At 43.8% G+C, this 13,833-nt stretch overlaps 1 protein-coding gene across 5 annotated transcripts in view; it reads left to right on the plus strand.

Annotated features, from left to right (window-relative positions):
- RBKS (ribokinase) overlaps positions 1-13,833 on the plus strand; it is a 70,726-nt gene that overhangs the window by 39,739 nt on the left and 17,154 nt on the right. For all 5 annotated transcript variants that reach the window (XM_081904335.1, XM_081904337.1, XM_081904334.1 and 2 more), the window contains one exon: positions 2,366-2,554. In XM_081904335.1, coding sequence (XP_081760461.1) covers positions 2,366-2,554 — 189 coding nt within the window. The remainder of the gene's footprint in view (positions 1-2,365; positions 2,555-13,833) is intronic.

Genomic DNA, 13,833 nt, shown 5'->3' on the forward strand with positions numbered 1-13,833 from the left:
ATTTGGTCATTTCCTCATCTCTCTGTGAGTGTTTTACGCCTTTTTGCAAAATGTGGTGGTAGGAGCCAGGGGGGAGAATCTCTTTCCCTTGGTCTTATGTAGAAAGCTCTTTAAAAATATCCTCCTTGGCCTCCTGCTATTGTGTCTTCGTTTTCTTTTTTAGAGCAGCCATTAGTTATTTCCTCCAATTGTTTTTTTTTTATTTAAAAAAGTGATTTTATTGGAGGGAGGAACTTTCCAACACAGCCCAGCAGTTTTATATTTAATTTCACAATTGACACTTTGTGGTACATTTTAACTTTTGGCACGTAGCATCTGTCTAGTGTCTGTTACCTTTGCGGGAAATCGACTCCTGGCCTGCCTTGCGGTGTCCTCATTTCCCCCCTCTCCCTCTCTATCTCAGCTGCATCACAATTGTTGCAAATACAGCTGGAGGCAACTCTTTGCAGATGGCAGACGCAGCAGAAACTCCTAAAGGCATCTGTATTTGCCTAATCGGTCCGCAACCACCTTTGTATACTGTGCAGCACAGAAGGAGGGCCAGACAATAACAGTCAAGGACTGTGGGCGCTCTCTGGGATTAAAGCAATAACACAGTGTTCTGTTCTAAACTAGGTACTATCACAGTCCATGCAATCAACAGGGTGTGGTGCATATGTATTTGCATCTTGTAACCTGCCCTTCCTTCAAGAACCTCATTGTGGTATTGCCTCATTGTGGCATTGTAGCATGCGCCCCACTTTGGGGGATGGTGAGAAGGACTAGGGCCAACGGTACAGGGTTTCATCTCTAGACTAGAATGAAATAGTGGAAATTATTAAGGAAGCAGACTTTGGCAAGGCACTAGGAGAAACTTGCTAGCCGTAGACGGCATTTGATGGTGGAAAAGACTGAGCAGTGGACTCTCCTTAGGTGACAGAATCATAGAGTCTTAGAGTTCGAAGGGACCCCAAGGGTCATGTAGTCCAACCCCTTGCAATGCAGGAATCTCAGCTAAAGCATCCATGACAGATGGCCATCCAACCTCTGCTTAAAAGCAACTTCTCAAGAGTGTGGCCCCAGGTTCAGCTCTCTCTCTCTCTCTCTCTCTCTCTCTCTGTGTGTGTGTGTGTGTGTAACAACAACAACAACAATTTATTATTTCTACCCTACCCATCTGGCTGGGTTTCCCCAGCCACTCTGGGTGGCTTTCAACAGAACCATAAAAAACAGAATAAAACTTCTAACATGAAAAACTTCCCTAAACAGGGCTGCCTTCAGATGTCTTCTAAAAGTCGGATAGTTGTTTATTTCCTTGACGTCTGATGGGAGGGCGTTCTACAGGGTGGGCGCCACTACCGAGAAGGCCCTCTGTCTGGTTATATATTCCAAAACTTCTCTCTCTCCCTCCCTGTCTCTCTCTTACACACACACATTGGATTGGCTTATAAATGAACCAAGCATTCCCCACCGCAAGGGAAAGCATGGTTATTTCCCAAACCAATCCAAGTTCCTTCATTTCCCCCTAGGACAGCCCTTCCAAAGAACCTCCTGCGCAAAGCAACACAGACCTTTCCCCCCCATTGCTTTACATAGGTTCTACTCCCAAGGAAACTGGGGGAGGAACAAGAGGGAACCCCCACAGTGGTTTTCTTAGAGGTGGTTCTTCAAAGCAGCTCCTTGGGTAAAGCAATGGAAAATCATTTACCTCCCTTGAACAAGGGAAGCTCATGCTGCGATCCCCGTTATGGGCAGAGCACGCAGTTGGCCACTTCGCACATTTTACTAGGGTGGGTTTTTTATGTGCATCTAAAAATGTTGCTTGTTTAATGTACAGTCATACCTCGGGTTGAAGTTGCTTCAGGTTGAGCAGTTTCGGGTTGCGCTCCGTGGTGACCAGGAAGTAACAGAGCGCGTTACTTCCGGGTTTTGCCGCTCTCACATGCACAGATGGTGAAAATGATGTGCATGTGCGGAAGCGGCGAATCGCAACCTGCACAGATGCATAGACGCAGGTTGCGTTCACTTCAGGATGCGAACGGGGCTCCGGGTTAGATCCCATTCGTATCCAGAGGTACCACTGTATTAATGTTTCAAAAATGTGCTTTTGAGCATGTGTATCATGCACAAATCAGGAAACTGGGTTTGGCTGAACGCCACAGCCCTGAATTAATTATTTGTAGAGGTTATTACAATAGTTATTATGTTATTCTTCAGCCCACTACTCTCTGAGTCTTGCACCTCCCACTATATTTCCTGCTACACACCATTGACTCAGTGCATTTAATAGTAGCAAATATTACATATCTGAAATAAATTGATGTTTTTGCTTAATCCCCCCCCCCAGCTAATGTGGGTTTTGTGTTGTTTCAACCTTTTCCCCTAGGCAGAACTTTTAACGGGAATCCCAGTTGGCAATGTTGAAGATGCTGGGCGTGTGGGACGGATCCTGCTCGAGAGAGGCTGTAAAACAGCCATTGTAACTTTGGGTCCAGAGGGCTGTGTGTTGGTCTGCACCAAGGAACCCACCCCGAAACATATACCTACCAAGAAGGTCACCGCTGTAGACACCACGGTATGTACTTGCGATTCAAAAGCCTTGCTTTGGGAGAAGGCTGTGTACACATTGCCAGCTTAAAACGTGGCTATGTCATTCTTTTCTTCAATTCTGATAGAATCTGGTTGGGGAGGGGGCACACACCTCAAAACACAGTATTTCATAAGAATTCACAGTATAGATGTGGATTGTGGCTAATGTCGTGTGCACGCCAATCCCCAAACCAGCACTGGGATGCAGTGCTGGATGCAGAGTAAACCGGAGTGTGTACACAACTAATTATTATTTGAACACTAAAAGCCCAGAGTAATCAGCCACATCTTTTGGCAAGGCATAATGCATGCCAGCAAACCATCCCATTCTATCCCACTGCACAGTGAATGTCAGTTCACCCAAGGTTTATAGGCTGGCGTTCCATAGACAGGACAGACCAGCATGTACTGATGAAATCACTGTATTCCTCCTTCACCCTCCTGTCTATTCTGTATTGCGGCAAACAGTGTGAGCGGCGACTCTGTTGCTACTTGTGGAAGATGGCGACATAATCCCTCAGCGCCATCACCTCGAAACACCCCTGTTCTTTCTGTGGTGGGAGAAAGGAGACGCCCAGCCATTCTCTCCTCAGACTCCCCAAAATTGAATGACTGGCTCTGTCCACACATGCCTGAGCTGTTTGTGCTGGCAAAAGCCTTTTGCTTTGTAGAGCTTAAGTAATATCAGGTGCTCAAATTCCACAGGGCATAGTTAAAAGGCAGAAGCGGCATGCCGTGCCAAATTAATTTTGTCGCGATTTGTAAGGTCAATGACCTGCATCTTTCATAAAGCCTGAGGTTGGGGTTCCCCCCCTTCATTCCTTTCCTGTTTATGATCAAGCACTGACTGAACACTCCTTCAGTGGAATGTTAGGATTATTAGCTCAGCAGCAGCAGCAGCAGCAACAGCCATCAAGAAAGGCAACAGTTAAGGTTCCGATAGCAATATTATCTCACCCACATTTTTACAAGAGCTGGGACATTTTGTACTCGCAGTTCTGTCTGATGCAAATCCAGAGTAGTTCTGGCGAGAGCACTGTATGTACTAGCTATACATTTTAACTGCCTGATGTCATGAAATGTAACATGTGTTCTCCTGCTGCCACCGTGACATTTCCCCCCCTTTTGTTAAAAGGCAAAACATAGTTCTGCTATGTACCTAAAACCAGAATAGCCGGTTCAATTCAGGGGAAGGCAAAGGAAACGGATCTGTGCTTGTGCTGACTGCCTGTGCACAGTGCCGTGGTGGCTGCCTCAAGACCCTCTTTGCATCTCTCCCCTCCCCCCCCAAAAAAATAGCAGACCAGAATTCTGAATACGAGCAGTCGCGATCCAAAGGAGCAGGCAAGCATATTGATCTTGAATGTTCCTGAGGTTTCCTCCCCACTCCCAAGCCATAAATAGCAGGCTGGGAGTCTGTGCAGAAATGGACCATGATCCAAACAGCCGTATTTCCATGCTTTGTGTGTGCAGCCTAATTCTTCCTCCTCCAGAGCAACTGCTGCCATAAGCTTCAGGAGTTTCCCCACTGAGTTTGTCACTGGCACCCATGCTTTCTAGTACTGTAATCAGGGTGGATAAAGATCAATGATTTTTAAAAAATGAATTTTAAAAAATTAAAATTGGATTTTTTTATTTAAATCTGATTTTGTTTATTTAAATCGGATTTTTAAAATAAAATGCCTTTGGAGGAAAAATCTTTCCAAATATAGTTTTCTATTTAAGTTACATTATAGTCCAAAGGCTATTCATCAGGAAATAAGGATTTGTTTTAAGTTTTTCATGTGTGCTAAAACTCAGTCTAAGTTTTTTAAAACAACAACAACACTGTTTAACCACATCAGTTAACAAACATGGATACATATGCTGTAATGTTACTGTTTTAGTTAAATAAATTGTTTAAATTGTTATTAAGGAAATGATTAAAGTACAGCAGAAAAGTTGTCCAAATATAAACAGTTAGCTTATTAAACCCCACAATAATTTCATAATTATCTGTCTATGTATTTCTAATAGTATAACCAAATCAGTAATTTTTGATATAACTGTAAAAACTACTCTGAACGTTTATTATTCCAAAAATGAAACCTTCCTCTGGTTGTAAATATTAAGATTATACCAGTAAGAATGAGTCTTTCTGTAAAAAATATATATATTTAAATCAAGTCTTACTGACTAGTGATTTAAATCAAATCCACCCTGACTATAATGGTACAAGTGAAAGTGTGAACAAGCCCCAAGTGAGTGACCCACTGTCATGGCTGAGTGAGGATTCAAACTCTGGTCTCCTGCATCCTAATTCAACACACTAACCACTGCACGGCAATGACTCTCCATCACTCTGTCGCAGAGAACATCCACCTCCTCTCACCGATCCACTGGGTACAGGCAGGATGATGCCAACCTAGGACCTGGGCTACTGCTACTTTAGTGCTCAGACAAAAACCCTTTTGTCACTGTTTGCTGGGAAGGACCTTAGTCTTTTCACAGTAGATGAGAGTAACAAAGAAACATTTGTCAACTTCCTTACTCAGAGAAGCACAGGCTTATTGGCAGAACTGCTGCCTGTTGAAATTTCGTGGTATTTGCTAAGCTCAGGCAAGTGCTCAGTTTCCAAGAAGATAGGCTGAAAAGCCTAATCTCTGCACTTGCTTTTTCTTCACACTTCCCAGGCCAATCCTGGCACTTAATATCAGCTTCTGAGACTGAGCTGTGGTTCAGACTGAGTTCAGCTGTTGGTTTAATATGAAAGTGCTGATGTTTGATTTTGTGAATGAAAGCTTCTATTATTTCGCTGAGCAATACATCGGTTTATGACTTGGCTGTTTTCAAGTCAGCTTCCCTTTGTTCTTATAAAGTGATATTTCATTTAAACACCCCAGTCCATGCAGAATTGTCTCTTCGTGGTTAGGTGACGGGTTTTCTCAGACAGGTTTTTACTGATTAGACAACAGTGAAATGCTTTAGTGAAGCAATTGTACGTACTTAATAATTGTTGATTACTGGTGCATTATTGGCACCTCAAGGTTTGGCTAACAAGGTTGTATTTGTCACATAATTTATTGCTCCTTACAGTGAAAACCATTAAAATAGTTTCACAAATATTATTATTATGCCAATTTTTAAATTTGATTTTCAATATAAACCCAATTACACAAATTAGTTCCAAATTAAAGCAATTTTGTCAAGAGGCTTTGCGTGCACCGTTCTTGATGGGTCTTTATAATCTAATATTACTATGTTTCATATTCTTATTTACTTCTATTATATTCCCTTTTCAGAATCATCACATAATTAACAGCTGCACTCTTAACGATTTCTATTTGTGTTATTATATTATTTAACTTCCCTCCAAAAAAGGCTTCAACTGAGGAACCATAGCGTTTTCCTTTTCATCCTGCGTGTGCCACATCCAAAAGTCGGTTGTTAGTCTCTTGGCCTTATATGTCTCTCTGATGTTTTCCTTTATCCTGTAGCATTTGGGGCTATCTCCTTATTCCCACTGTTGTATTATTCCAGCTTGGTTGGGGTGGAGCTGCAACTTCAAGGTTAAGCCCTCTTCCTTCTCCTGCTCAGCTCTTTCCCATAATACTCAAGCAGTTCCAAATCGACAACAGCAGATCCCTCCTTCCCACTGGCACCAAATCGACAAGTTCCAGAGATTTGCCATTTCTTCTTCCAGAAGGGAAGACAGCGCCATTCCTCTTCCAGCACCCAAAAACCCCTCACGCCACTTTACTTTTGCCACTACCATAGCATTTTGCTTTAAAGAAGGGGGGAAAGGTTATATCTCAACATCTCCACGATCTCTTTCAGACTTTTTTTTAGGGGTGGGGGGCGTAGGCGCTAATTCCCAGCAACATCCTTCCAAACGAAACAACCAGACTCTCCCTCCCTTGACTCCTTTCAAGCCGCAAGCAGCTTTACATCATATTTTAAATCCCAGTGTTACAACGTACATCAAACCATCCTTGCTTGTATATCTTAAAATTCAATATTAGGGGAGGGTTGCCAAATCATAAATGTAAAAATTCCCATAAAACGTAGCAGAGCCCCCCCCCTCCAACTCAAGATAGAAACTTCTCCCAATTTCAAACCTCAGTTCCATGCAGCTGATTGTTCGCAGTTATAATGTCCATCTCCTCCGGTGTGTGCCTAATGCCAATTCAAATCCAATTATAAGGAGAGCCTCCACGTCCAATGGTGATTTGGGGGGGGGGTTCACATCAGGTGAAGTGTGTAGCACCCAGTGCCTCCACCCGTCCCCACTCTGATCCGTGTGGGGGCGAGCCATTGAGGCAACCGTGGGTCGGCAGTACCTCCTGTACCCGAGAGGTTTATAGGGGATAGTTTAATCCCTTCTATCCCCTTTTTTCAGCCTGTGCCTCACATCCGATGTCGAGAGAACCATCGCCAATGTGCGGGACAGGAACCGGAAGCCAGTTTCACAAATATTATAAACCAGATTCCCCAGAGAAACATTGTGTTGGTATCTTTTGGGCTTCAAAAAGCTTTCAAAATCAGGTCTTGCCTTATCCTGGTGTATATGAATAATACAACTTATAACAACAACAACAACAACAACAACAACAACAGACATAAATAATAAAATTATTGTTATTGTTGTTATTATTACAGTGGTACCTTGGGTTAAGAACTTAATTCATTCTGAAGGTCCGTTCTTAACCTGAAACTGTTCTTAACCTGAGGTTCCACTTTAGCTAATAGGGCCTCCCACTTATGCCGCCACCACGCGGTTTCCATTCTCATCCTGAAGCAAAGTTCTTAACCCAAGGTACTATTTCTGGGTTAGCGGAGTATGTAACCTGAAGTGTCTGTAACCCGAGGTACCACTGTATTATATTTCTTCAGCACATATAAGAAGAGCCTGCCTGGACTAAGGGCCCATCTAGTACAGAACATTGGGTTAGATCCACACTGGCCCACATGCCAATGGAAGGGATACTAGAGGGAGGATGTTGGGTGCCATACATGTAAAAGCTTGCACCCATTCATCAGCAATCCTGTGCACACTAACTAGGGAGTAAGTCCTACTGAAATCAAGGAGACTTCCAAGTAAACACGCATATGATTAGTAGTCATAATTTTAGTAGTCACAATTTAAATCACAGATAAGAAAATTCCACTGGGAATTGATGTGTTCAAAACTTGCCATCCATTTCCTTCCACCAACTCATACACTGTTTTTTCTCTTATTTTAAACAGCAAAAACACAGGGGTGTATTTAAGTAAGCTGAGGAGATAATGGTCTTCTTAAGATAAAACCACCCCCTTTTCACCTGTTTTGTTACACCAGAATGTTGCAACAAGCAGAAATGTCTCCTGTCTAATTGCCTTCCGTCTGAAGTTTTGTGGTTGTCTGTAATAGGTCATGTTGCCAGAATCCTGAAATGTCACTCACACAATATGTGTGAAACTTCCCTCTGCCACCTTTCATTTTGTAACAAGATGCAAGGGGAGCTCTTCGTTACAGTAAGATTGATATACTGTACATTTCACCATATTAACAGCCGACTGTAGCGGTGGTTTCTCAGGGACAGGGAGATGGGCCTCCCATTAGTTTGAGTAGGGTATGGGGAAACTTTGGCCCTCCTTGCTTGCTGTGCTGATGTGAGTGGTAGTTCAACAACATCTGGAGGACCAGAGGTTCTCCACACCTGAGTGAGTGTGATGGCCCCTGGTGGGAGATATTGAGGGTCAGGAGATGCTGGAGGGCAAAGGTTCATGTGCCACCTGTCCTGCGTCCCATGACCTAGCCTGGTGTCCTCAGATAAAGTGGAGAATGTTCTCCCATCAGCTTCAGTTCACAAGTCTTAGTGGCTTCTATATGCAGATAGCAGGACGGGGGGTGGGGGGTATTTTGTCTGCCTTCAGCTGCAGAATATATTGTGCCAGGTGTAGGTTTCTCGCATTCTCCATAAAGTGCTTTTATGGGAAGGTAGTGAGTTGCAAAAATAGTGTTTTCTGTTGTGGCGTCTGGAAAAAGCAAGTATCTTCCAGGCCGAGGTGGGGGACTCATAATGAATCCCTCCAGACTTCTCTTTATTGTTATTATGCATTCATGAGTATTTGTGCTTGTGGTGTTATTGGGGCAGTTATACGTAATCCTGCTTTTGATATTGTTTACACCCGCTGAAGTTTTGGAGCAGACATACCGCTTCATTTTCTGAGGGTGCATGATTCACAGCTCCCCACCAAAATCCTTTAAATACTCATACCACAAATGTTCTGCAAGGTGGTGGGGCAGGTTCTTTGGTTGTCCCTCTTTTGATGCACTACGGTTCAATGGTGCCCCTCCAGATAATGGGGTGATGTTGGAGATCCATTGCAGAACAGCTGGTAAAGCAGAATGGTGTGTGGGCAGCGTAGAATAAATCCGCCACTAATAGCATTACATTAATGACCTTGAAACAAATATGCCTGCAAAAAACCCCACCAGTCTGGAGACGCCCAGCAAGGCCTCCACACACCTCCATTCACTGCCGCCACTGGTACGGTCCATTCAAACATGGAAATACCGTGTTAGTTTTCCTCCTAGCATTTCTGTCCCGTTTTCATATTGCAGTACTTGTTGTGTTATGGAATTGTGGCTTTTTGACTGATATACCAGCATATTGCTCTAAATTTCATTCATACCAGTGGGCGTGGTGGTGAGACACAACAATGAATGTCATCCATTGGACAGTATCACTATTCCCCCACCCTTTCCACATGAGTGTGCTTCTGTTCCCCCATGAAAAGAGCAGGAAAGAATGCTAGGGTACCACCCCAGATTCTGTCACTTTACTCCTGTAATTTTCTGGGTTAAGGGGGCTACAAATGGATTTTATCTGGAATCAAAATACATGGAAATGAGCGCTGAGCATGCGTTCCATTCCATTGGTTTTCCAGAATTGGCTTTTACGTCATAGAATCATAGAATCATAGAGTTGGAAGAGACCACAAGGGCCATCGAGTCCAATGTGAAAGCTCAGATATAATGTGATAGGCAGACTCCTGAGTTTGATAAGATGGCTACAGTGGTCTGCTTCAAATGCCATTTTAAAATTTTATTTCATACTACTTATAGTGCTGTTTAACTGCTGCATTGGGGTAGGCATTCTGCTCACTTGTAACAACAATTTCTCCACATGTGAAGTTTACCTCACCATAAGGCTGTGACAGAAGTCAGGTCCGTTCTTCATCCCAAGGACATTCCTCATCACTGCCCATCCTCTTCTCAAACTCCTGCCCACTCTTTGCGTATAATTTTAATGTTTCTCCAAATTCTGGATGAGAACCAAGCCAGGAAATTGCAATGGCTACTGAAATAAAATGGAAGCATACGCAAATAAACCCTGAATGAGAGTCTTTTTTTAAAAAAAAAAACAGCAACCTTTCTTTGTTTCCCAACTTTGTGGCCTAACGGCTATGACTCAGGGGGTTATAAATACTGAACTTAATCCAGTGACTAATTGCTCAAAATTCTGTGCATCAGCAGAAGTGGAACCTGTGGTTGGTTCTAATACTATCAAATGCCTTTGCTATTCAATAATATCCCTCGGAGCTTGCTATCTAGTATGCAGTTTGCCCAAAGAACAGTGATTTTTGTTTCAGTTATCCTCCTGACAATGGGGAAGAAAACAGCTGCTAGTAAATGAAGCAGTTGGCAGACAGAGTGTCTGAGGGAGACTTCTGCAGTTCACCAAAGGAGGGTGGTTAACCTTTCTCCTACCATAGCTGTTTGCACTATAGTGAAAAAATGGCCTTGACCACAGTGTGAGAAGCCTGTTAGCTGTGGCAGCTGTTAGCAGTAGGCGAGCAATTGGGCTCTAATTGTGGTTAATTGCACGCACCAGCATGGTGAGGTGGAGAGTATTATTGTAAAAAATTACGCCCCAGATAGTGATAGTATAATAGCTCCCTTTATTTATCATGCAGCCAAAATAACCCTGTGACTTAGCCTTCTGCTTTCTCGCCTACAAATATGCAATCCAATGAATTTTTTGTAATACAAAGAGCCTTACAGAATAAATTAACCCACCAGCTGCTCCAATCAGCAGCTATTAAATTTTATTTAACACTGCATCTATTATTTTCTAAAGTTCAGGCTGGCCGCGAACATCGCATGACTCGAAATCATCCCCTCTGACTTGACTCACTTTATAGCAGACCAAGGTCCCTTAGATCATCCCAGCTTCTGATCCTGATACAGACCCCTCGGGGCCTTTCCCGATGATCTTTTCTTTCCACACAATAAACATGCACTTGTTGCTCATGGGTTGCAGGGGATCCGGATGTATTTCCTTCAGGAAGTGCTTCTGTTGCCAAGGGCATTTGCATTTGTCGCTAGGAAAGCGACCTTATTTGCAGTGGGACGTACAGTGGAAAGTGGCGTGTTGGGTATCGTGGCTACTACTGCAGCAGAGCCTTTTTCCACAGAAGGGGCGGGGATGGAGAACCTGTGGCCCTCCAGGAATTGCTGGACATCAACTCCCATCAGGATGGACAGTGCTTAGGGATGATGATGATGATGATGATGATGATTATACCCAGCCCATCTGGTTGAGTTTCCCCAGTCACTCTGGGCGGCTCCCAACAGAATATTAAAAACATGATAAAACATCAAACATTAAAAACTTCCTTAAGCAGATAATAATAATAATAATAATAATAATAATAATAATAATAATAATTTATTATTTATACCCCACCCATCTGGCTGGGCCTCCCTAGCCACTCTGGGCGGCTTCCATAGAAACCAAAAATACAGTAAAATATCACACGTTAAAAGCTTCCCTGAACAGGGCTGCCTTAAGATGTCTTCTGAATGTCAGGTAGTTGTTTATCGCCTTGACATCTGCTGGAAGGGCGTTCCACAGGGCGGGCGCCACTACCGAGAAGGCCCTCTGCCTGGTTCCCTGTAGCAGGGAGTTGTGGTTCAATACCTTCTGGAAGGTCTCAGGTTCATCATCTCTGCCATCTAGCCTCAAATCTACAGTTACTTGAAATTGTGCTAAAAGAAATAAATAAATCGGCAATGGATGCAGACTTCCCAGCCAGCTATCAGGTCCATTTCCAGCCTTCCAATTTTTAGGGATCATTTTTTAGTAAGTGATTGCCCTCCCGTTCCAGACACAACTGGATATAATCAGCCTCCTGGACTCCTGCCATTGTTCCATCACAACCTTTCAGAGCAACTGAGAGCGCTTGCTTGACTGTAGCATCTGTTTGCCAAGTCTGAGCAGCAAAGAGAAGCTTACTCAGTGAATGCTCCATGATTGTTCCTCATCCAATCAGTTCAACAAATAGCTTTCCTGCTACATAGCAGGGCTACCGGTCCCTCACTTTCCATTATATGGGAACTGGACCTGGTGCCATATTGATGTTGCATTGGGGCTAACACAAGTATAGCTTTTAGTATAGAATCTTAAAGGCCAGAGGGATTAGTCAAGCTCTGCACATGCAGATGGTTCTTAACAGGACGAGAGATGCTGGAGTCAATATGTTTTGCAGATATTCCTGTGGACAAGGAGCCAAATGTGAAGGAGAATGAGTAATTGTCACATGCATTTGCAGTGTTGTGTAGGAGCTCCTTGTCATGCACTAGGGCTGTTCTGGGCACCATTCCAGAAGAAAGCGGGGGACTTTCTCTGCTTCTATTTGCTAACAGACCTGTATTGTGCATCTGAGCATTTTCAAAGTCCCTTGCAAACCTTGGGGCATCTGACTACCCTTTGAGATCAGAAGGCATCATTATCCCTAATTTGCAGAGAGGATAAATGAAGCATCGGGAGGTGCACAGATTTTTCAAAGATCATCTCGACATAATGAAGCAATGGATGCGTTGCCAAAGGTTGCTCTTTGATTCACTGCCACGCAGCCAGATACTAAGCCTTGTAATACTGGATCCCAAGGGCCTGCCCTGACTAGTACAAGACAGCACCATATGATTAAAAAAAGGCATTTTCCCCACTTAGTATAAATGGCTTTTTGATCAATGAATGGAAATGTAATTTAAGCAAATTGAGCAAATGTAAACAAGGGTTTGTACGGTGCTGCTTGCAATCTTAACATATGTAGCGGGAGAGCTGGAAGACCACCCAGGTCATGGTCTGGTCTTATTTCTAAGCCACCCAGCTCCCTAATTAAATCCCTTTCTATTTCTCGTTTTAAGGGGGAGAGGGCCTGCAAGCCTTTCATAGTCTCCTTCCAGATGGGAACGAAACATTTAATGGAGATCCAGCTGTTGGAGGGATGGGAATTGTGAGCAATGCCATAAAATCAAGACATTGATGAAAATCAATATCTCATCATGCTCTCCCTCTGAGTTTAAAGAGAGCCTTGTAGCTCAAACACAAGACAGCCCTAGGCCTTAATTTGACCAGGGCTCGGCCGCAGAACATTGCATTCACTGCCAGGGCTATCCTGGGGTGTGTGTGATATAATAAAAAAAGAATGCCTATGGGGATGTGCAGAGGGCCTGCCCCTCATTACTGAGTCACTGGAACCAGGCACTGTATATGTAGAACAAGGGAGAAGAGCTGTCACGGCAAAAGGTGGAACTTCTCATAGCTTCAGGCGCTTCTCTTTAGACATGTTAAACACAGGACATGTCTAATGGCTCAGAGCTCTACTTCTGCTTTTCATCAGTCAGGTGAGACCATGCAGCTTCTGCACTGATACCTAGCTGCCATGATGAGGCCTAATAAATTGAAAGTAAATCCTGGTAAGATGGAGGTGCTGTGGCATAGTTGCTCTCAGGTCCAGGAATTGGGGAACAGGCTCCTTTTGATGGAGCTGGGCTCTCCCTGAAAGAGCAGGTGCATATTCTGAGAGTGTCGTTTGATACCACCTCGTCACTGGAGACACAGGTGTCTTCCATGGCAAGAGTGCCATTGCCCAGCTCCAGTTAGCTCACCAGCTACAACAGTTTCTGAACCAGGATGGCTTGGCCACCGTAATCCATGCTCTTGATAACCTCCTGCTTGGATTGCTGCAATACACTCTACATAGGGATGTCCTTGAAGATGACTTGTAACTTGGGCAAAATGTGGTGGCCTTCCTTTTGAGTGGAGCCACCAACCAGAACCACGTTACAACGATTTTCAAAGGAGGCCCAGCTTAAGATTCCACTCCAGAAACTGCGCATTTAGCAATGACGCGTAGATGAGCTTCGTCCGTAGTGGCAGCCTAAGCTTGCAGTGCCCTTGCCCTTGAAATTTAGATGGCTCCCACACTGCTGGCACTCTGACTTGGCTATTT

This window comes from Podarcis melisellensis (genome assembly GCF_964234715.1).
Source record: "Podarcis melisellensis genome assembly, chromosome: 3".
NCBI classification, from domain to species: Eukaryota; Metazoa; Chordata; class Lepidosauria; order Squamata; family Lacertidae; genus Podarcis; species Podarcis melisellensis.